Consider the following 21,548-nt stretch of genomic DNA (forward strand, 5'->3'; position numbering starts at 1 on the left):
TGTACATTAGAATCTATCATAAATTACAAAATAATAGAAAAATCTAAATTTATTTTATGTATTTATTGTTTTTTAATGAATTCAAAATGGTTAAAACTCACAACTTGTTGTCTTTTTTTTTACATTAGAAATTTTTTTAGTATGGTCAGAAAAATGGACTGACAATTATTATTTTTAGTATTGTTCAGAAATCCATTTTATTTCTATTATTTTTATGTAAAATAATTGATAAATTTACAAATGATTTAACCATTGTTATAGTTTCAGAATTATTTAGTTCACGTTTATAGGTCTTCGGTCCTCAAAAGGAAATACAAACCAACATATTAACTGGCTTCTTACTTGGTTTATTTCAATTGACAAATTAAGTTCATTGGTCTAACTAAGTTTACAGCCAGGCAAACTTGGTTTGATATACATATTGAAACTGTTTTATAAGTGACCAAGAAAACAAAAATCTCTAGAAAAATTGTTAAATAGCATTGATGAAATCTCAGCAGAAATAGGGTAAATGAAATTAGTTAACATGGTTTCTGATTAGAATAACCCATGATTTAAATCTGTTAGTTTTTATACCAAACCGAATCATATGATCGGGGATAAGTTAAGTCATATATGACCTAAACTACAAAAGAGTATTGTCCTCCAAACCGAGGCATAGTTCATGAGAACACAATACAAATAAAAATAGGACATAAACAAAACTAAACCAAAGAAAAAAAATCGTACTTCTCACAAAAACCTGACTTTTTCCTTCAGAAATAAGCTAAGCTTATTTTCCGGAAAATAAGATCCCTTACTGATGCTTACTAAGTGAGGAACCTATGGTCTTCTTTCTTGGCATTGTCCTCCTCATCAGGACCGTCTAATAGTATGTGCTACTGGAGCGGTCAAATAGGACCCAAATTTTAAAATAAAAAATAGTTAAACATTTTCAAAAATCAACACATAAATTTGGTTTAAAATTTCAAAAGTTTAGATATATTCTCAAAATTATAGTATTTATAATTAGAAGTTATAATTTGAAGAGAAACCTTAAAATATATAGATAAAGTTATTAACTTTTATAACTATTTTATTATATCGTTAAATATATAATTAATATTTTTTTGAGAGGCCTTAAAAATAATTGAGACGGCCCTGTTCCTCGTGATCAATTTTAAATATACGTTCTTTTCTTTCTTTACTACTGGCTTTTATTTTTTTTCTTTTTGGTTGTAAATGCATAATAAAATAGTTTTTTTTATATCATAAGAAACAATCTAATTTATTGGGTTAATATTTTCATAAACTTAGAAACTGTCGTATTCAGTTGTTGTTTAACTAAATCTATCTATACTATTATTTGCGAAGTGATTTTTCGCAACGGAGCTATCACGTTAAAAGTTAGACTGGTTTATATCGTTTATACCCATTATGAATAAACATATAAATTATCCATAAAATAAAAACGAATTTTAATTTTATGATTAGGTAACTGATTAAAATTAATAATGATAAGAATTATCCAAAATATAAAAATATATTTTAAAATAAAAAATTAGAGTGATTAATATTGTTTATATCTTAATGGATAAATATATAAACTACCTACAAAATAAAAACGAATTTATTTTTTTATTACATAAGTAAATAAAATTAATAATGATAAGAATTATCCAAAATCTAAAAATATATTTTAAAATTAAAGAATGGTCAATATCATTTATACCCTTAATGAATAAACATAAATTAACAACAAATAAAAAACTAATTTTCATTTTTTATTAGCTAAATTATTAAAATTAATATTAATAATAATTATCTAAAATCTAAAAATAAATATTAAAATAAAACAAACTTATATTAATCATATTATTTTAATAAAAATATATAAAATTATTATTTCAATCTATTAATAAATGTAGTGATCCAACTATTACTTTTTGTAAGTAAATTTTTTATTGTTTATGATTAAATAGTATAAATGAACAAAATATATGTAATGGAAAATATAAATAATGGAAAATAAATGCAAAATATTAGCAAAATATAAGTAAAAATAAGTGTACAAAAAGTGGTAACAAAAGTATAAGATTTCAAAATCAAAAATATTTTTGTTAGTATTTTCAAAATTTAATACAATAACAAACATATATATTTTAATAAAATATATAAACTAATAAATATCTGTAAGAAAATTATGTTCGCATATGCGGACAACACACCTAGCATTATAAACTAGCTACAAAAACAGAACATCACTAGACTTCTTCTTCTTCTTCTCACACTCCCAGTCCTGAAGGGTCTGAGGTATGTCCACATCCCCGTGATTCTCCTCCCCCTGGTTGTTCTTCGTTCTCAATGATAGCTCTTTGTCACCTTTTCTTATTGCCGCAATTGTCCTTTTCATGTCTGAAAAGGAAGAAGAGGGCTTCTTGTTCACAGAACTGTCACCAGAAACCCACTCCTCATGCTTGATAGTCCCCTTAGGAAGCTTCCCTTTTTCCCTTATTGGCCTTCAACGCACCCACTATCGCACTGTGGCTTGCACCGTCTTGGCTTTGTTTGTGGAGATTGAACCACAAGTGATTGCCTCCTTCATGGCATTGATGATAGTCTCGATAGAAGGTTTCATGGTGAGTGAGAGGAGGTGTATGAAGTATGGATGAAGAAGGTGTGGATTAAGAAGGATGGAGTTGAGAAGGTGTATGGATGAAGAAGTATGGCATAGTGTTTATATTGACAAAATAGAAGATGAAAGAGAGGAGACATTGATTTTTAATTTTTAATTTGGCTATGTTAAAATGGTATATGTGTTTCTCTCGTACTATTGTTTGCGAAGTGATTTTTCACAACGGAGCTCTCACGTTAAAAGTTAGAGCGGTTAATGTCGTTGTTACCCTTAATGATTTTATATATAATTTATTATATAATTAGAAACAAAATTTATGTTAATAATATTATACTTATATGTTATATTAGATTATAACTTAATATTGTCAAAAATATAAAGATAATTTTTATATATATTGTGTTATTATCTGAAAGTAATATTTTTTAAAAAATTGAAGTTAAAAAATGATTTTAATTTAACTTAAATTATTTATATGTTATATTACATTATAAATTAATATTGTCAAAAATAAAAGATAATTGTTACATATATTAAGTTGTTATCTGAAAATAATATTTTTAAATTTTAAAAATTCAAGTTAATAATACTATATTTATATGTTATATCAGATTATAAATTAATATTGTCGAAAAATCATATATATTGTGTTGTTATCTGAAAATAATATTTTTAAAATTATTATAAAAGTTATTTGCGAAGTGATTATTCGTAACAAAGCTCTCATGTTAAAAGTTAGAGCGGTTAATTTCGTTATTACCTTTAATGATTTTTTATATAATTTATTATATAATTAAAAACGAAATTTACGTTAATAATATTATATTTATATGTTATATTAGATTATAAATTAATATTGTCAAAAAGATAATATATATATATATATTGTGTTATTATCTGAAAATAATATTTTTTAAAAGTTAAAAATTGAAATATAAAACAATTTAAAATTAGATATTATTCAATCAAAAATATTTATATAAATTTATTTTCTAAAATATTTCAAATATATGAGTATTTTAAAATTCGAACACAATATTTTGATAACATAAAAATAACTTATTATTATAATTTTGAATTAATAAATATTTCAAATAAAATTAGGCCCGCATATGCGGGCAAACCACCTAGTAACTTCATTAATTAGTGTTCAGTTGATTTGGAAGGCCAAACTAAACTTAGTTGTTACTTATCATGTCCACCACCCATGGAGTTGCTAAATAAATCTCAAATTTATTTCAACAAAGAATTTTACACAAACATATATATGCACACATGGTAGTCATCATTCCTATCTTTTGTAATTTCTTCTCTTTTTGTTTGTCTATTTTTTGCTTATTGTTTTTCTTCGTAACTTTTCTCCTGATTGAGTGACTCACAAAATAAAAAATTAATATCCTTTCTATATTCTTGTTTAGATCCTTCTGCCGCGGGCTTTGCTTGTAATATCTGAAAGAAAACCATTGGTTATGGTCCTTGTGGACTGGTACATTCATGATTATGCATCTGGCGCTCTTTTTTTGCATTGACTAAAATGGTATCCTTTTTATCTCAGCATAGGAAGCGAGGATATAGATATATCCACAGTGGTGAAAGCCAATGAACATGATCAAATTCGTGGAGCTTCAGGTTCGTGACTTAATCTAGAAAAAGATATAGGTTTTCTGCATGATACTTTTCTGACTCATGTTGTAACTACCTGTAACATACTTTATCATTTATTTTGTCTAAAGCAAATTTGCTACGTTGGTTCTTCGTGGAACAAACCCAAAACCTTTTCTAGGAGAAGTGAGCCGAATCAAAAGAGACAGAGTCAGAAAATGTTGTGAAGCTTATCCATCTCTAGATTTAGGTCCCAGGAAAACAACAGCGTCATCTCTTCTCTCCCGCAATTTCAGATTCCTTCTATCCTTATATCTCTCCCTCGCACCCATCTTCAACGCCACTCTTCCAACACCCTAAACCCTTGTATATATTTATGACTTCAGTGGCGGCTATGTCGATGATAATTATGACTACAACAGGTGATCAATTTCCCTCGTTGATCCGCCCTAATGCTCGTCGTCTTCTCCAAGCATCCATTGTCACTCACAGTTAGAGAACATGGGATCTGTCGAGCCGTAAAATTCTGTACACAATGGAAGACTGCTTTTTACTTCAGACTGTTCAAGCTCTTTCCACTTAAATGAAGCTTTGTCGAGCTCTGCAATCACACAGAAAGAGAAAACCTGGGATGAAAAGGAATCAATGAGAATTTTCACTAAATCAGTGACGTGTACGATCATGTTTAGAGACCTCCCCTAGCAATAAAATATTGTATTAGAAGGAGTAATACAAACCTGAAGAAAGCGCAATCTAGGTTTCAAAAAAGAATGATCGCTTACCTTTAGAAGTTAAGAGAATAATATCGAACATCATAGTCTGAGAACGTTGGATAAAAGACTTTAAAATCATTACTGATCACATGACGACCGCTTGTACATTTGGCGCATTAGCATCTCATTTATCCCCACAGCTGAATGCTTTCACACCCAAGAGGATGACGAAGCTTCTCATCACACTGAATAGACATTGGATTTGCTGGGTCCTGTAATCATATTGAGAAGTAGAACAAAGGGTGTTTAGTTTTTTTTTTTGTTTATAGCCATTCAAAAACCTCTTAACATATAAAAATGTCAAATCCAATGCCAGAAAATAAAGTAAAACCAGAGTATCTCAATATACACCTCTAAATTGTCGAGTGTTATATATATTCCCAAACATGGCACATTATCTCTTCGAAAGTCTCACCAGTGCGAAAGAACGTTGCTAGTGGATAAGATTATGCAACACTTGAAGTTGAACTAACAGCGGGAAGCTGCGACTTGAGTCCATATCTTGAGAGGATATTTAGGGCCTGACTGGTTCAAACGCAGCGGTTGCGGTTGCGGGTGCGGGAGTTTGCGGATGCGAGTGGTTGCGGTTTCAAGTGTTATATGGCGTTTTGTATGACTGGCGTAACGTTTAAAAATTGTTGCGTTTACGGGATGTTTGTGACTGGTTGATTATGAGATATTGCAGCCGTTTAATAATAAATTATCAATATAAACATATTATAATATTATAAAATATAAAAAACATACTATTGTGATAAAATATAATAATTGTTGATATAATATGATTAATAATAATATTAAGTTTATTTTTTTAATTTTTTAAGTAGTTGAAAGTTATAATTTTAATATATTTTTATGAAGATTTATATTAAAATTTTTAAAGAATATTTTGTTTCTTATTTATATATGTGTATATCTTTATATATGTATGTATATTAACTTTTAAAAATTATGATGAATAGCTACTTTAAAGTTTTTTATACAAATACTATATTGTTTGTGAATTTAAATTAATATATAAAATGTGTATATATTTTTATTTATAATATTTTCATTTTAAATCTTTAAATTTTAAATTTTAAAATATTTAGGAAAAAAAGTTTAATATTTTTTATCCAACCGCAACCGTCCGTAACCGCAAACGGTAACTGGAACCAGCTTTTGATTTTAAGAGGTTCAGAACGGTTTGAAACGATTTGTAGAGGTTTGTATGATTATTTTGAAATGCTGTCAACCGCTACCAACCGCAAAAACTGTGTTTGCGGGTGGTAGCGGGAAAACCAGTCAACCCCTTACACATGTGCGGTTCAATAAATTACATGTAAACTTAACAGGAATTTTAGTTATAATACCAATTTCATCATATATTAGATAACATGAATTGCAGAACCTGAAACATATTTAACCTAACAACAATGAGAGGACTGAATATGATCGTCTATATAAGCTGCACATATGTATAACCAGAAGTACGGAATAGATTCCAAAAGCTCATAAACACTCACTGTCTTCTTTTCCCTCGCCACATGTTCAACATGAGAGAGAAGTATAAACCGATTCGTAATTTCATTAAAACATTTGTACGAGACTCATGACTCATATGAAGATACCCACATAACACAACTTTTTTATTCTTTCTTCTTCATTTTCCTATGCTCCTCTGCTTTATTTCCATCCCATGTTTCTCCATATAAATAAAAAGGGCCAGACTCTCCTCTCTCATGGAAAACTCAGGTAAACATATTTGGAGAGGCTTTACCCTTTCAGGAACATTGTAGAGACAAATCCATGAAAATGATGCAATGCGAGGCAAATTCTCGGAAATACAACTATGTCATGGAATTTCAAGCTCTGTTACTGTCTATTACTTCACTCTTAACATTTATGAAACTCACAGATTTGATCCCTAATGAAATCAGAGACTTGTTAAATCTTGAAGTTTTTTTTATTGTTTCACCAGAAATTCTCTCCCCCGGTAATTGCGAATCTTGTCACTAAAGGCCTGGCCGTAACAAATCTCTCCGGTAAACTTCTGGCGTAGAACGGAAACCGGAAACATGTTCAGAAAATAGCTAATCGGTCACTGAGGTTGATAGGTAACATTGGAAAAGGTTTTAAAGATATTCTTTGAGAACATTCTTAAATGTTTGTTGAAATCTTGTCGCATCATCCTTCTGCAAGGACCTCAGTACGATGTGCAATGCTTCCCATAACAGCATCAGAAAAACTCGGTGCACTTCTCACCGATAAAAACTAAAGATCGATTCTAAGAGAGATCAGTCTAAGTTCTAAAGAATTAACTTTTTAGTGATATCTAAACCTGAGTGCAAACTGCAAAAATTCGATTAAAGCCTAATATAAAATAAGGAAATCACAGTGCTGCCGTGTGTTTCCGGCAAGGCGTACCATTTTCTTTGCAGCTTGGGCAACCTCCTACCCCATCTCCAAAGCATCCCTTCCACAGACCATCGTGTCTGATCAGATTATAACAGTGTGAGAGAAAGAACAATGAAGGTCAAAGATTTTTCTTCGATTTAATGAATCTGTGAACAGAAATGAAGAGGAAGACATACAGACTTGTAACTTAGGGATGACAAACAGAAAGAAAGGTGAAAAGACGTTTCAAGGAATTAAAATCCATCGTTAATTCGCAAAGAAGAAACTCAGACCATAAATATAGCTGGTTCTTGGTTGGGTCCTAATGGGTTTTGGGCCTAAAAATAAATGGAAATAGAAAAGAAATTAGTGGGACGGACCTTAATTAAGAACTTTGTTGGGTCGTCCTAAGGGGCACGTGTCGGGTTTTGAGGCGAAGTCGTCTTCTCCCCTCTTCTCTGCTTCTCCGCCGATTGCAGGCTTGCGTGATTGAGCTTCGTCAGAGACGGCCAGCGATGATGGGTCGGAAAGAAACTGGTGGGTGACAGAGCAGAGGTCGGTCATCAATAATCACCCTTCACAACTCCAAGTTCTTCTTTCTTCTCAAGATCCAAAGCTGCTCAAAGATCTCTGCCCTCAACTCTGATTAAGTCCTGGTAAAAAAAGTTTCAAAATTTTGATTTTATTCAAACATGTACTTCTTGAATATGCTTTCATCTAGTAGATAATTGATCTTTGAATTGAAAGTATCTTGCTTTCTCTGTTTTTGAGGTAAAGAGTTTTAAAGATTTTTGATTTATGGTTTGGTATTATTTGGACAGAGAGTGGTGGAGTTTAGCTGAGTTTGTGTCTTGATATCTCTCTGGTCATAATAAGCATGTCGACAAACAAAAAGACTATAGTTAGATTCAGAAGGGACCTAAGGATCGAGGATAACTCTGGTCATAATAAGCATGTCACATCTAACCCCAATCCAGGATGCTGCAATGGCTGCTGAAAGGCGTTTCCTCGATGACATCTGCTGAAAGGCGTTTCCTCGATGACATCTGGTGTGCTTCCAAGGCGACCAGAGATGAACCGATATCTGGTCTCATGAAATCATCAGAAACTTCACCATCCACTGCAAACCAAGGCCGAGAAGAAGCTGCAATGTGGGAGTGTGCAGAATGTACCTTATTGAACCCTGTAAGTCTTGAGAATGTTTTTCGAATTGAGACTTCATGCTATCCATTCGGTTAAATTTGTTTTATGTCTTGTTTTCTTGGAGCAGTTGTTGGCTCCGATATGCGAGCTATGCACTGCAGCAAATCCAAAGGAAAAGGAAAAAGAGATGAAGCACAAAGTCTGGTCTTGCAAGTTCTGCACGCTTGAAAACAAGCTGGAGAAGTGTGAGGCTTGTGGTCAGTGGAGATACTCGTATGGACAACCATTGTCGACTCCTGCTCCTAATGTTGGCACTTGAGGGAGTCTTTAATGTTCTACAAGGACTAAAAGTCCAGTCTGAGCCATTTATTTTTTGTAGCTAAAGAACGATGACAATAAGTTTCTCCATGTTATGTTAGTGACAATAGGAGTTGGATGAGATGAAGAATGAGTTGTAGTTTTGTTAACAATAGGAGTTGGATGATATAAAGAACATATTTTTTTGTTTTTTTTTGTTTTTTTTTTCCAAAAGTCCTACCAATAATCTACAATTTTTGAAATGTCCTTAGCAAAATCTCTTAACATAAAAGTATGATTAAAATATGTTAAGGACTTGATTTTGGGGACATCCAATAATGATGCTCTTAGGGCAAGATTATCGGCGTCTTTTAAGAGGTCCTTATTACTAGGATAAAAAACTGAAAAATAAAAATTACCTTAACAAACGTCGCTTAATTAAGCGACAAAACACACGGTTCTTGTAAGACACGTGTCATCCTGTCGCCTCTCTCTCTCCCTTTTCCTCGACGACGACGACTCCTCTCTCTCTCTCTCTCGTGATCTCTCCCGATGATCTCTCCTCGAAATCGATCCGACGCCGCTCACCTCTCAGTTCGAATCCGCCGGCAAACAAGTCCCCAATTTCGACTATATAGCCACTGTTTCTCAAGCCAAGCCACAGGCCGCAACAATCGGTGCCAACGATTTCCGACACCGTTTCTCTCTGTTATACTATCTCTGCCATCATGAACAGGTCATCTTTTTTTCTTATGTATGTCTCATACCAGCAATTGTGTGACAAATATTTTTCGTCAGATTTGTTTGCTAGTTCGGATGGAAGAATTATGTATTGAGTCATTCTTTTATTGTTTCCCTATTACTAATTCTCTATTGTTTTGATCAATCTGTAGATCAGATCAGCTCAGTCTTAATACATTTTAGATAATACATGTATTGTTGGAGCAATCGAATGAAGCCAGATGAAAGTTAAATTGATGTATATGTTTGGGGGAATGAGGCGAGAGTCGGTTCACTTTCAGATAAATTCAGATAATATATGTATTGTATTGTAAGCTTTTGGCGTGTTCTCAAATCAGAAGTGCATAATGTATATGCTTATTTGCAGATCCAGCGCAAATGGAGCTCTAATATGGTGACCCAGTTCCTGCAATTATCATCGTCTCTGGTTTAAGTAAATGTTTACCCTTTCTTTTTTTGAATTATACAGAGGTATCCTGACTCCACAGAAGTGGTCCAGACTAGTCATGTGTAGCCACATGTCGGTCCTCTGTCCTTGGCGCTGCCGAAATATTAATTTTCCAGTGGCCGGGATTCGAACCCAGGTGGCGAAACTCACAGCTGTGAACCCTTTACCAACTGAGCTACAAGCCTCAATTAATGTTTAACCTTTCTTAATAATGTTTGCAAGAGTATACGTACCTGAGGAGTTCCTACAAGTGGAACCATAATCTCAGGAAGAACAGTGACACCTTGGTCTTGCATTGACGCTGCTGCTTCAAAAATCGCACGAGCTTGCATCTCCGTTACCTCTGGATATGATATTCCAAGCCGGTAATATACAATGTTAACTGGACTGTTTCTTCTGTAATGAAGTCATGTCAAGGATAGAAAGAGCAAAGAGCAAAGATTTTGTTCTCTCTATTTCAAATCCATCACAAGTGATTTTGAATTTGTGAGTTCTGTTTTTTTCTGGCAGTGATATTGGATTTTGAGATAAAAGGTCTTTTGTGATGTATACTAGAGCAACCGAATTAGCAAGAAGGGAGAAGGAAGCAAACATCAAACCTGACCCTGATATTGATGTCTTCATGAAGGTTGCTACTCTTTACTTCCCTAACACTTTCAACTTTTACTGTGCTTGCAGACTTTTAGTTGTGAGGGTAATGTGCTTGTTGCTCTTTTGCTTTTGAAAAACAAATCAAATGCATGAGTTTTTATTGTCTTCTAAAGCCATGTATCTTAAACACATCTTTTATATGTTACTAGTTTTTAAAATAAATATTTTTTTAACCTAAGAGATTACAAAATGTCCCACCAATAATCACCACTTTGCTTAAAGTCTCTTAACATTGTCCCTAACTATAGCATAATAATAAAAAAATCTAAGGACTCAAATAAAAATCCCACCAATAATGTTGCCCTTAGGTTCTTCGGCTGATGTGTCAAAAGTACAAAAATTGATTGGTTAATTATTTATGCTTACGTGGATAGGCTCAATGTAGAGTATTATGAACTTTTAGTATTGTAAGATAACTAGTTCATATACTCAGTTTAATATATATTTTTAGCATTTGGTAAATATTGAAAATTTTATATTTTCACCGTTGCATCTAAAGTTTGAGATAGATATGTTTTATTCTAAAGTTTAAACAATGTTGCTTTATTTTTGATGTTTAGATAATGTTTCATACGATTTATAGAGTTTGTTTGGAATAATTAATCCGTGAACTCTTTCCTCTTGCTTAGAGCAGAAAAATGACCTTCCTCCCATGATTAAATGACTTCCAGCATCTGGTCGCGTTTTCTTCTTTCCTTCGAGTAAAATGAAATTTATACTAAAGAGATATGTTTCCATATTTCACGATATAGAAATATCTAACCTATATTTTAACTAAAACAGTCTTTAAAAAGGATTCCTAAATTCTAGAAAAAACAACTATTTGGAATTTGACTATAGAAGTGGGCATATAGAAATAGGGTTTTCGATGTCAACAAATCAATAGTCTCTGTATCAGAGGGACATTTTGGAGATTCCATAAATCTAGGGACCTCGTTAACCCAAGTATCAGCTGAATCTCCTTCGTCCAAGGCGTAGTTCTTGGTGCCTAACTCCTCCTCAGAATAGGACTCACTTGTTCAGGTTGCGGCCACAATGACTTCAGCTGCTTCCCCAACACAAATATGGTCTCTTGACACTCTGCTAACTTCTCTGCTGCTGCTGTCAACTCTCTCTCCTGAACAAAATTTCATGTTAGTCCTCTTTGTGTGTGTTCAGTCTATGAAGTGTATGCTTGTGTCTGTGTGATTCAGTGTGTATATAATGCCACGTAAACTGATTGCATGTTAGTATGTTGAACACAGAGGTGAAAATTGTAGAGCTAAGTTCACAAAATGCAAAACATGATTTGCATTGAATAAGAATATTATGACAACATTACCTGTTTCGTCTTGATATCAGCCTCTTCCTCATTCTCATCAACCAAAGAAATTTTTATTTTTTCTGGGAAAATATTTAGGATAAAACAGTAGGCAAAACATCTAGGCTACATTACACTAAACTGGATCATAGTAAATGACACAAACAGGAACATTCAATGTCTTTTACATTCTTGTAAAGCTTATACTACTAACCTTTGAATATGTTCTTCAAGTTCATGGCACCTCATAATAGCTTCTTGGTGATTGTGTTTTTCATCCTCAAGTTCATTCTCTAAACTCTTTACCTTTTCCTTAATCTGGTTCACATCAATCTCTAAATCAGCTGCACATGTTTCAAGTGATCTGTATGACTCAGTCATACATCTGAGTTGTGTATCCGCAAGCCTGTTTGGCCTCTGAGCAGAATCTAAATGTGATCTGATGTCAGCTAACGTCTTCTCAGATTCTTGTAACTGAGACTTTAGTTCCTCAATGTCCACTACCATCTTTTCCTTTTCTGATTTCAGCTCTTCTATTTCCTGTGACTTGGAGTCTGATTCATACCTCATATCTTTGTTTTCATCACAGGGAGCCTTAGAACGTCCATTTTGATATATTTCTTTAGATGAATCTTTATCTACAGCCTTGCTCTCGGGTAACGCAACCTTATCTATGCAATCTGGGCTCACAATTTCAACCTCGAAGGAAGAAAGACCCCTGAAGGTTACTTTTAGCTCCATGGCCTCGTTGAAGACATTAGCAAGATCCGAGACAAAATCGTCCAAATTTTTGTCTCCAATTAAAACATGTTCGAACGTGATGGAGAAGCCATTGATCAGTTCAACCAAATCATTCAATTCGATCACAGTGTCCTCACTTGTCCTTACATCTTTCCTTAGCAACAAAACAAACTCATGAATCCGAGAAACATCAGTTTTCAAATCTTGGTGGACGCTGTGCAACTCTGCTTCTGCTGGACATAAATCAGCCACTGCTTCAGGAGGATGAACCTGCACATCATAAGTTTTTTCCTGGTCTATAAAAACATTCACATCTTGCAAAATACATTTTACATCTTCCACGACCATTTCTAAGTCAGCATCAGCAGATACAGATTCAAGAACCTTTGATAATCTAGCTATGAGTTCCATCACTGCTAGATTACCTCTATCGGTATTAGCCTCAACACTCACCAGTTCTGACTTTTGATCATTTGAACTATCTTTGGAATCAATACTACCATTTCCAGTAGATTGATTTGGCAAACAAGCAAACTTCTCCATTTCAAGAAAATCATCCATAAGCTCGACTTGACTGCTAACACTTTCAACCCTCTGCAGTGTTGCCATCTCCTTCTTGGTCTGTTGTGAAGGAGTTGTTGAAAAAGATCGACCACTGCAACTTCCAGAATCATCATTCCCATCTTCAGAAACAGAAATTGAACTTAATTGCTTGTTTTGTTGGAGTTGAGCTTCCAAGCTTTGAAGCTTAGTATTGCTCTGAGCGCAAAGATTCCATGACTCCAACAACTCATAATTCCGCTTTGCTAAGGCTTCTTTAAGCATTTTCGTCTCTTCTTCTATCGCAAGTAAACGTTCTTTCAGAAACTCATTCTCTTTCTTTTGTGAATTATCGACAGAGAAGTCGGAACCAGAAGATGAATATCCTCTAGGAGACTTGCAGGGGCTAGAAGCCTTCCTTGGAGATCTCTTCGGGCGAGTGTCTCCACCTAAGTTCTCAACCTCAAGCTTCATCTGAGCAAGTGCAGCTGGTCCTGGAAGCTTTTTCCTCACAAGAATTCTAAGTCTCTGACATTCTGCTTCCAGCTTAGTTATCTTCTTCACCCCTTCCAAGTGCTGCTTGTTGGCAACTTCTGCGGATCTAATACACATGTTCTTCTCTTCGTTGCGTATCTCAAGCTCTCTAGAAACTACATGGACTTCGTAACTGAGAGACTTTATTTCCTTTTCGCATGTTTCTTGATTTCTCTTCAAGGTCTCGATTTCGGTGTCAGCTCTTGACTTATCCTCGCTAACCATCACTAGCATGTTGGACCGTTCTTGTAAAGTTCTTGATAAGGCATCACTATCAGCTTCAGACCTTAGTAGCTCATGTTCATAGTCAGAGATCCTCTTCTCAAACTCCATTGTTAGTTTCTCAATCTGCTTTGTCTTGGCCAAAGAAACATCATGCAGATTCACTTCATGGTCTTTCTTCAAGTTCCACATCTGCCTCATACACTCTTTCAACGCGCCGTCCAAATGGGTCGCACGATCTTCAGCTGTGAGTTTCGAGAGAGTAACATATTCCAGCGTGTTTTTCAGCGTCAAAGCTTCAGCGTCAGCTTTCTCCCAACCTGCAACAGCATCTTCAGCGACCTTGGAGTGTTGCTTCACTAAAGCCTCTTTGGTAGCTATTTGCTCATTCAGTGTCTCCACTTGTTCAGCATAGATCTGAACCTTCTCATCATAGGCTTCAATCTGTTCTTCATAGCTCCTAACTTGCTCCTCGTAAGCTTCAACCTGACTCTCGTAGGATTTAATCTGAACATTGTACGTCTTGTTCTGTTCTTCAAAGTTTTTTACTTGATCCTCATAAGCTTCAACCTGACTCTCGTAAGATTTAATCTGACAATCATATGTCTTTATCTGTTCTTCTAGACCAGTGAGATGTGTATACTGCTCCCCGGAGATTTTCACATACTTTGGCTTCTTAACAACATCCTGTTTTCAAATATATAGAACCAATTCAACAAAACTAGAAGTTTATTCAGACTCAAAATTGAGCAGAAGAGTAAAAAAATTTCACCTTTTCTACATGAGAATGAGAATTATTAGCAGCAGCAGAAGAATCGACCACTAAGGTTGTTTTATGAGATGAGTTTTTCTTCCAGGGCCAACTTCGTCGGTCCATAGAAAACTATACAAAAATTATTCACATTATCAATGTCATTAAGCATTGCAACAACCTGAGTTTATCAGAAGGTAATTCAAGCGAACTAGATCTGAATAAAACCCTAACAAAATCTGAAGACATATTTTCTAGAGAAAAAAAGAAGGAAACGACAAAAGGGTTTCCTGAATGAGAAAAAAAACTATGAGGTCTTCGTAGATGCATTGTCTAGAAAAGGTAGATTACTAAATAAGGAAAAGACAATAAGGTCAACTAAATCTTGCCGACACACAAAATCTACTTTTAAAGTTAGATATGAATCAATCATACAGATATGACAAAAGACAGAGCTAATGGTTTGGAAAGCTCAATTAAAGTGCTTACATTAGGGCGAAAATGTAGTTTCTGGAAACGAATCTTGTAAATGAGAGATGAAGATGGAAGAGAGCTGTAGTGTTTGTTCTTTCTTCAACTTTTGGACATGCGGTTTCAGGAAGATGGAGATCTGAAGGAATCGAGTTTTGGCTTACTTGTTGCTCTGGTGTTTGGATAACCGACAAAAGAGTTCACCGTTGAGTGGTCTGATTCTGAACCATATGGCCGCTGCGGTGGCGGAAAAGAGGGAGAGATAGTGTGAAAAACGGTGCAGTTTCTTTTTCGTCTGTATGTATAAAAAAAAGATAAAACTAAAAAACTTTAAAACCCAGAATAGTGCATAAAGCTCCAAAAAGAAAATATTTTCTTAACAAAGCATCTTTTTAAAAAAATATAGGAGAAAATGATTTTGAGGGAAACAAATATATGTAAATTAATATACATATTTTTTTTTAGAAATGAAAATAGGTAGTAACAATAATAATAATAATAAATGGGAAAATAGAGTGTCCATTGTTTCACACCTCTACCTAACTTAATTCAAATCAACGAGCCTTTTTGGACTTTCGGTTTAGAAATGAAGAGACCATTCGGTCGTGAAGTAATCAGAAGCGATACCTATAGTCTCTATATCACTATAAGAAATTTCAGAAAAGTGTACATTTAGATTATTATTTTTCAAAAAACTTCACATTTGTTTAGTATGTTTCTGGATTTTTATGTACCGACATTTTCAGATGAGATCCAAGACCGACAATCCAAAAATTGAATGAGTTGCTTTATACACTAGTGTTTTTTTTTTTTATTAACCAGGTGTTAGATCTTGCGGCCCACCACCTAGGCCCGGCGCCAGCCTGCGTCTGTACCGTTTAAGGCCTTGGACACGCCTCCCCGCGTTCCCTCAGCCGAAACCGAAGGGTACCACTGGACTATCGCGTCCGGGTTTTATACACTAGTGTTTGTGCATACGATTTCTTCAAACAGAAAACTGATGATGCATAGAGTGCTAGTGTGGAGTAATATATACACAGAACAATACGGCATCAATTAGTTTCTCAAAGTTTTAAAGCATTTTCATCCATTAATAACTCTTTAAGTATCTAAACATAATAATTATCACAATTTTATTATTTAATTAAATTTTAAGAAGAAAAAAAGTTGAGCCAGTTACAATAGGACAAATGAATTTTATCTTCGTAATCTATCTATTTAATTCTTATTAATCATTACAAGTGTTATATTTTTTTTATTGAACATAATTTGCTCTTGTACTAGTTGATGGGTATCTATACTATTTTTTTGAGGTGCTTTTATGTTTTGAAAGTATTTACAGATTTCTGCCACTGTTTTATCTAATACCTATGCTTTTTATTAATTAAAGTTTCCATGAAATCTTTTTATTAATTAAAGTTTCCATGAAATCTTTTTTCCAACAAATTATATATTTCCTTATAATCCCTTTTAATTCTAATAACAATATTATGGTAATTATTTGAAACTACCAAATGAATATTCCTAAATATCGCTACTTATGGTGGTAATTATGGCAATACCGTGTTTATCAATTACCTTAATATATTTCAACTTCTTATTCACAATTTTCATTTTACTATGTAATAAAAATAATTTTATAAAAATTATTTTAAGAAAATACAAAAGTACTTAATGTTATATAGTAATTTTCTATTATATAATCGATCATAAAATCATGAACCCAACATTACATACATACATCTTTGTATACAAAATCTGTAAAGAAAACTAATATTTTATTTAAATGTCATTTTATATTATAAAACAAACATATGAAAAATATATATTATTATATCACATCATAAATTTTAAATTTGAAATATAGTTCTTATAGTAGTTCACCAAATACAAAATAAAAAGTTATAGAACTTTCACTTTATTTATATAATAAATATGTAAAATAAAATATCTATAACTTAAATTGCTTTAAAAAATTTTAAAAATATTTTGAAAAATAATCATCAAAATATAATGAATCTAAGAATATAATTTTGTTAGAAATATAACAAATAAATAAATATTTTGAGATAAACTCTACAACTTGATAACTCATTAAGAATATTCCTTCATAATAGTATAGATTTAAAAATATTTCTTCTTCTTATCAATTATCCTCCTCATTATGACGAGATTTGCACCCAGACAAATATGGAAATAATCTTAATCTTACCGGAATAAAATCAGTGATATTAAGTATATAATCTAATACAATGAATATTAATTTAATTGTTTTCCATATTTATTTAAATTAATATTGTCTTTTAATTTGAAACAAAATAAATAGAAACAAAATATTATTTGGTTTATACATTACAAACTAAGTGTTTTACCCGCACATGCGGGTATAATCGTTTTATTAATAGTTATTAACATATGTATTATGATTTGAACATCATGATAACTTATTTTTTATATTTTTAATTATTTTAGTTTTCTTTGATTTTTATTTTGGTCTACGTCTCCTAAACACAAAGGAAAACTATAAAACTACGAGAGGATAACTACATATAAAATATTCTATACAATAAAGTAAAGTAAGAATACGTTGGTCTTTTTTAAACTACTTTGTATTTTTGAATCAGAAAAATGTATTAAATTATCAAAAACAAAACAATAAACACACATAAAATCCAAGTAATAAAAAATTATTAAAAAGTAAACAAAAAACTAAAGTTAGATGATAATTTAGAAGAAACTTTTTTTAAACGAATTGAGATAATGACAATATTTCATTGGTTTACTTGATCAATACTTACATTGATTTATCTTATTATTTCATAAGTTTACATTTAAGAAAAGAAAATAGATAATGATAGTTTTATTATTGAAGTTAATTTATGGTTAATTATATAATGATAAATCTAATTATTTATTAAAAATATATCTATTTTTGCCATTTGAAAACTAAAAAATTAAACACATGTTTATAAAATGATTACATAGATAACTCTTTAAACTTAATACCAAAGCATATTCTTTTATAGATTAAACAGTAGTTAAACATATACGTGAAATAACTACGGAAATGATTCAGAATACCTAATTCATAACTTCAAACTCCATGTAATAAAACCAATTTGTTCATAGTCTTTCAAACTCAAAGAAAGAAGAAAAACATAGAACTCTAAAAAAATAATATCAAAAGTACATAAATATAGACATCAAAAAATTAAAATCGAGATAACTTGGAATGAATGAAAAAAATGAAACTATAGAGTTTAAAACATCTTACATCATATGAAAATAATAATTGGTCATAACTTGTTTAAAATAATTATAATTGTAATTCCAATTAAAAGTTTGAAATAGTTATATTATTTAAATTAATAAATTAATGATTTAAGCGAAAAAACTAATAAGAATCTTGTGAAAGTTAAAATAATTATAATAATATTCCAATTAGAAATTTTGAAATATTTATACTATTTAAAGTAATAAACTAATTAGAAATTTCGAAATATTCTATTATTTAAATTAAAAAATTGATGATTTAATCTAAAACTAATAATAATATGACAAATAAGCAAAATTGGCTAAAATTATGGAGAATATGACAAATCATCAAAATCACTTCATAAATAATAGTATAAAAATCAATATTTTCGCATACCATATCTAACTATAAATATATGTGTTCAGTATTGCTTCATTTATATTTTTTATAAAACTAAATTCTCATTTTTTGCCATACGTTTTGGCATATACTTTTATTTTTATATATTAAATTTTCTTTACTCTATATTTTATATATATATATATATATATATATATATATATATATATATATATATATATATATCAGTCATATTTTGTTCTCTACTACGATTGAAATGAAACATTAAATTATGTTTAGTATATAAATATGTCAAAATTTTTATTTGCTATATAGTGTACGGGTCACAAATTTTTTTGTATACATGAATAAGTTATAGTTCCTGTATGTGTTCATTTGTTATAGGTTAAAAAATTTATCAAGAATAAGCGGGTTGAAAAGATAGATTTTTCATGTTTATTATGAACTAACAAACTGATTAGTAGTACTATTAACCGAAAAACAATCTTGCACTTTGAAAGCGCATATCAAATATAGTTACCTCTTTAAAGTAAGTTGATGCTTGCATAAGTAGCCAAATTTATTACTTTTCAACATTAAATAAGTGTTGTATCGAATTTTGAATACTTGCATTAAATTTGGATTTGTACTTACTTAAATCAAATTCCTATAATTAGAATAGGACTTAGGGGTATGATTTAGTCATGGTAGTATTATGTTTGTAAATCTCATTATTTCACTATTTTATCAATACTTTTACGTTTTGGTGAGACTGTATAACTTTTTTTCTTGTCAACAAATTGAAACATTGTATGACCATAAAAAAGAATTAATGAAGACAGATAAATTACTTGGCCATAGACATTTGTGCTGAAATAGGTATTAGCGTTACGTTTTGGTTGGATCCAAAAAGTCATACTAATATGCTGACAAGTGATTACTCTTGTTTCGTAAGGGTTTGGATGCTGCTATTTATCCTAATTGTTGTGTCCAATGTGTTATAAGTGGGAGATGGTGTCAAGAAAGAAGTCAGTCACAACTTCTTCCTATTGGTTAGATGGTGTGTTGGTTTTTTTAATGGATCTTTCGAAATATCACAATGGTTTGCAAGATAGGTATGTTAATGTCAACTAAAGAATATGTCAACGTGGCAAAAAATAGTATGTTCACATCGACAACATCCACTTTAATTGAGAACTAGATTGTGATCTGCGCTTTGAAAGCGCGGGATTTTTCATTTTTATCTACTTATTATTATAACATATGTGTTTTTTACATGAAGTTTATATCATGTGTTTTTAATTTTTTGTGATTTTGTTTAGTAGTTTTTTAATAAGTATGGATGATCAATATCTATACAAAATGTTACTCTGAAAATTTTTAAACAAAAATTTGTTGTTGCAAACTTCAGCAATCAATTGAATTAAAAATTATTTGCAATAAGATTTAATTTTAGAAGGAAAATATAATTTAAATTAAAAGTAACATGCAATATAATTTAAACTAAAAATAACTTGCAATATGATGCAAAACCATTGTAAATTTATGTTTACGTTTCATAGCTGTATACTTAATTTTTAATATAATTACAATATTTAATAGTTTTGATGGTTTCATTTTATTATTGAAACAATTAATTGAAAGCCCATATACTTAAAAGATCATATTGGAAATTAAATACTTAAAATATCATATTGGAACATTAGATCTTATGATATGTGTAGGTACCCTTAAAAATATTTTTAAAGGACGGTATTGTCTATATTTAAATATTTTATTTTATAAGTTAAAATGTTTACTTCATTTTTATAATGTGCTTTTAACATTATTTAATAGATAGTTGAAAAAAAAATTAATAATTGATTTTTATATTTTGGTTTACCAATATCTATCTTAAACATGTTTATTTTGAGAAAATATAAATATTTTTTTGCAAAGTATAAATCGGACTTAAAGTCGGACTCAAATATTTATCTAATATTTTAGTAAACTTGACCCACTAAAGTCGAGTTTTTGGTCTTAAAGATCATTTGCATTAGGGGTGAACGTTCGGATACCATTTGAGTTCGGTTGGGGTATTTCAGATTTTTGGGTATTTCAGTATAACAGTATAGAACCCGTTTGGGTATTTCTGTACTTCGGATCATGTTCGGGTATTTCTAGTTCGGGTTCGGTTATTTCGGGTTGGGTTCGGATATTTAGATTTTGAAAGAACATAAATTAAATTTTTCATTTTTAAGTTTCTTGTATTTAAAAAAATTAGTTTTCGATTGACTGATTTTTTTAATAGATTGAATGATTAAAAGATTTGGAGGTAACATTTCAAAAATAAGTATACATTAATTTGGATGTTGTTTTTAGAATTTGAATGTAAATTTTGTTAATAAATGAAACAAAAAGATTGATATTTATTCAAGTGTGTATCAAATCATTTTCACCGTAACTATATATATATATATATAAATAATGATCTTAAAGCATGTGTAGCATCAATATAAATATTTTAAATAAAATGAGAGATTTAAATTAAAAATATAAGGATAAATATACATATGTTCGGTTATCTTCGGATATTCATTCGGGTTTTGATATCCAATCTCTTTTAAATCAATATTCATTCATATATTTTGATATTTTGATATTTTGGTTTGGATTTCCGTTTGGGTTTTTCGGATCGAGTTTGGATACGGATTGGAATATTTGCATGCTGAAAAGAAAAACAAAACAGGAAAGAAAAATAATAAATAAT

At 31.3% G+C, this 21,548-nt stretch overlaps 2 protein-coding genes and 1 long non-coding RNA gene across 3 annotated transcripts; 1 reads left to right on the plus strand and 2 right to left on the minus strand.

Annotated features, from left to right (window-relative positions):
* Nucleotides 1–4,310: 4,310 nt before the first annotated feature.
* Nucleotides 4,311–7,619, minus strand: LOC108836964 (uncharacterized). The gene is made up of 2 exons (XR_001947232.2): nucleotides 7,396–7,619; nucleotides 4,311–5,201 (listed from the first exon to the last, which is right to left on the minus strand). It is a non-coding gene; the product is annotated as an uncharacterized LOC108836964 (long non-coding RNA).
* A 136-nt stretch (nucleotides 7,620–7,755) lies between these two features.
* Nucleotides 7,756–9,017, plus strand: LOC108836860 (uncharacterized). The gene is made up of 3 exons (XM_018609989.2): nucleotides 7,756–8,021; nucleotides 8,187–8,550; nucleotides 8,636–9,017. Exons 2-3 carry the CDS (start codon nucleotides 8,344–8,346, stop codon nucleotides 8,825–8,827), a joined length of 399 nt encoding a protein of 132 aa, XP_018465491.1. The 5' UTR covers nucleotides 7,756–8,021; nucleotides 8,187–8,343; the 3' UTR covers nucleotides 8,828–9,017.
* Nucleotides 9,018–9,880: 863 nt separating this feature from the next.
* On the minus strand, nucleotides 9,881–14,912 carry LOC108847804 (filament-like plant protein 6). Its single transcript, XM_056990468.1, is given in 7 exon segments — nucleotides 9,881–9,952; nucleotides 10,228–10,390; nucleotides 11,522–11,660; nucleotides 11,663–11,762; nucleotides 11,967–12,021; nucleotides 12,160–14,669; nucleotides 14,755–14,912. Coding segments are annotated over 7 exon segments (3,144 nt in total). The 5' UTR covers nucleotides 14,860–14,912.
* Between the last annotated feature and the right edge of the window lie 6,636 nt (nucleotides 14,913–21,548).

This window comes from Raphanus sativus, chromosome 1 (assembly GCF_000801105.2).
Source record: "Raphanus sativus cultivar WK10039 chromosome 1, ASM80110v3, whole genome shotgun sequence".
Taxonomy (NCBI): Eukaryota; Viridiplantae; Streptophyta; class Magnoliopsida; order Brassicales; family Brassicaceae; genus Raphanus; species Raphanus sativus.

What these genes read in the sequence shown, in the direction of transcription:
- LOC108836860 (XM_018609989.2), top strand. Translation starts at nt 8,344, where the DNA reads ATGCTGCAATGGCTGCTGAAAGGCGTTTCCTCGATGACATCTGCTGAA. An exon ending in AATGTACCTTATTGAACCCT is followed by an intron (nt 8,551 to 8,635) that starts GTAAGTCTTGAG and finishes TTCTTGGAGCAG; the next exon opens with TTGTTGGCTCCGATATGCGA.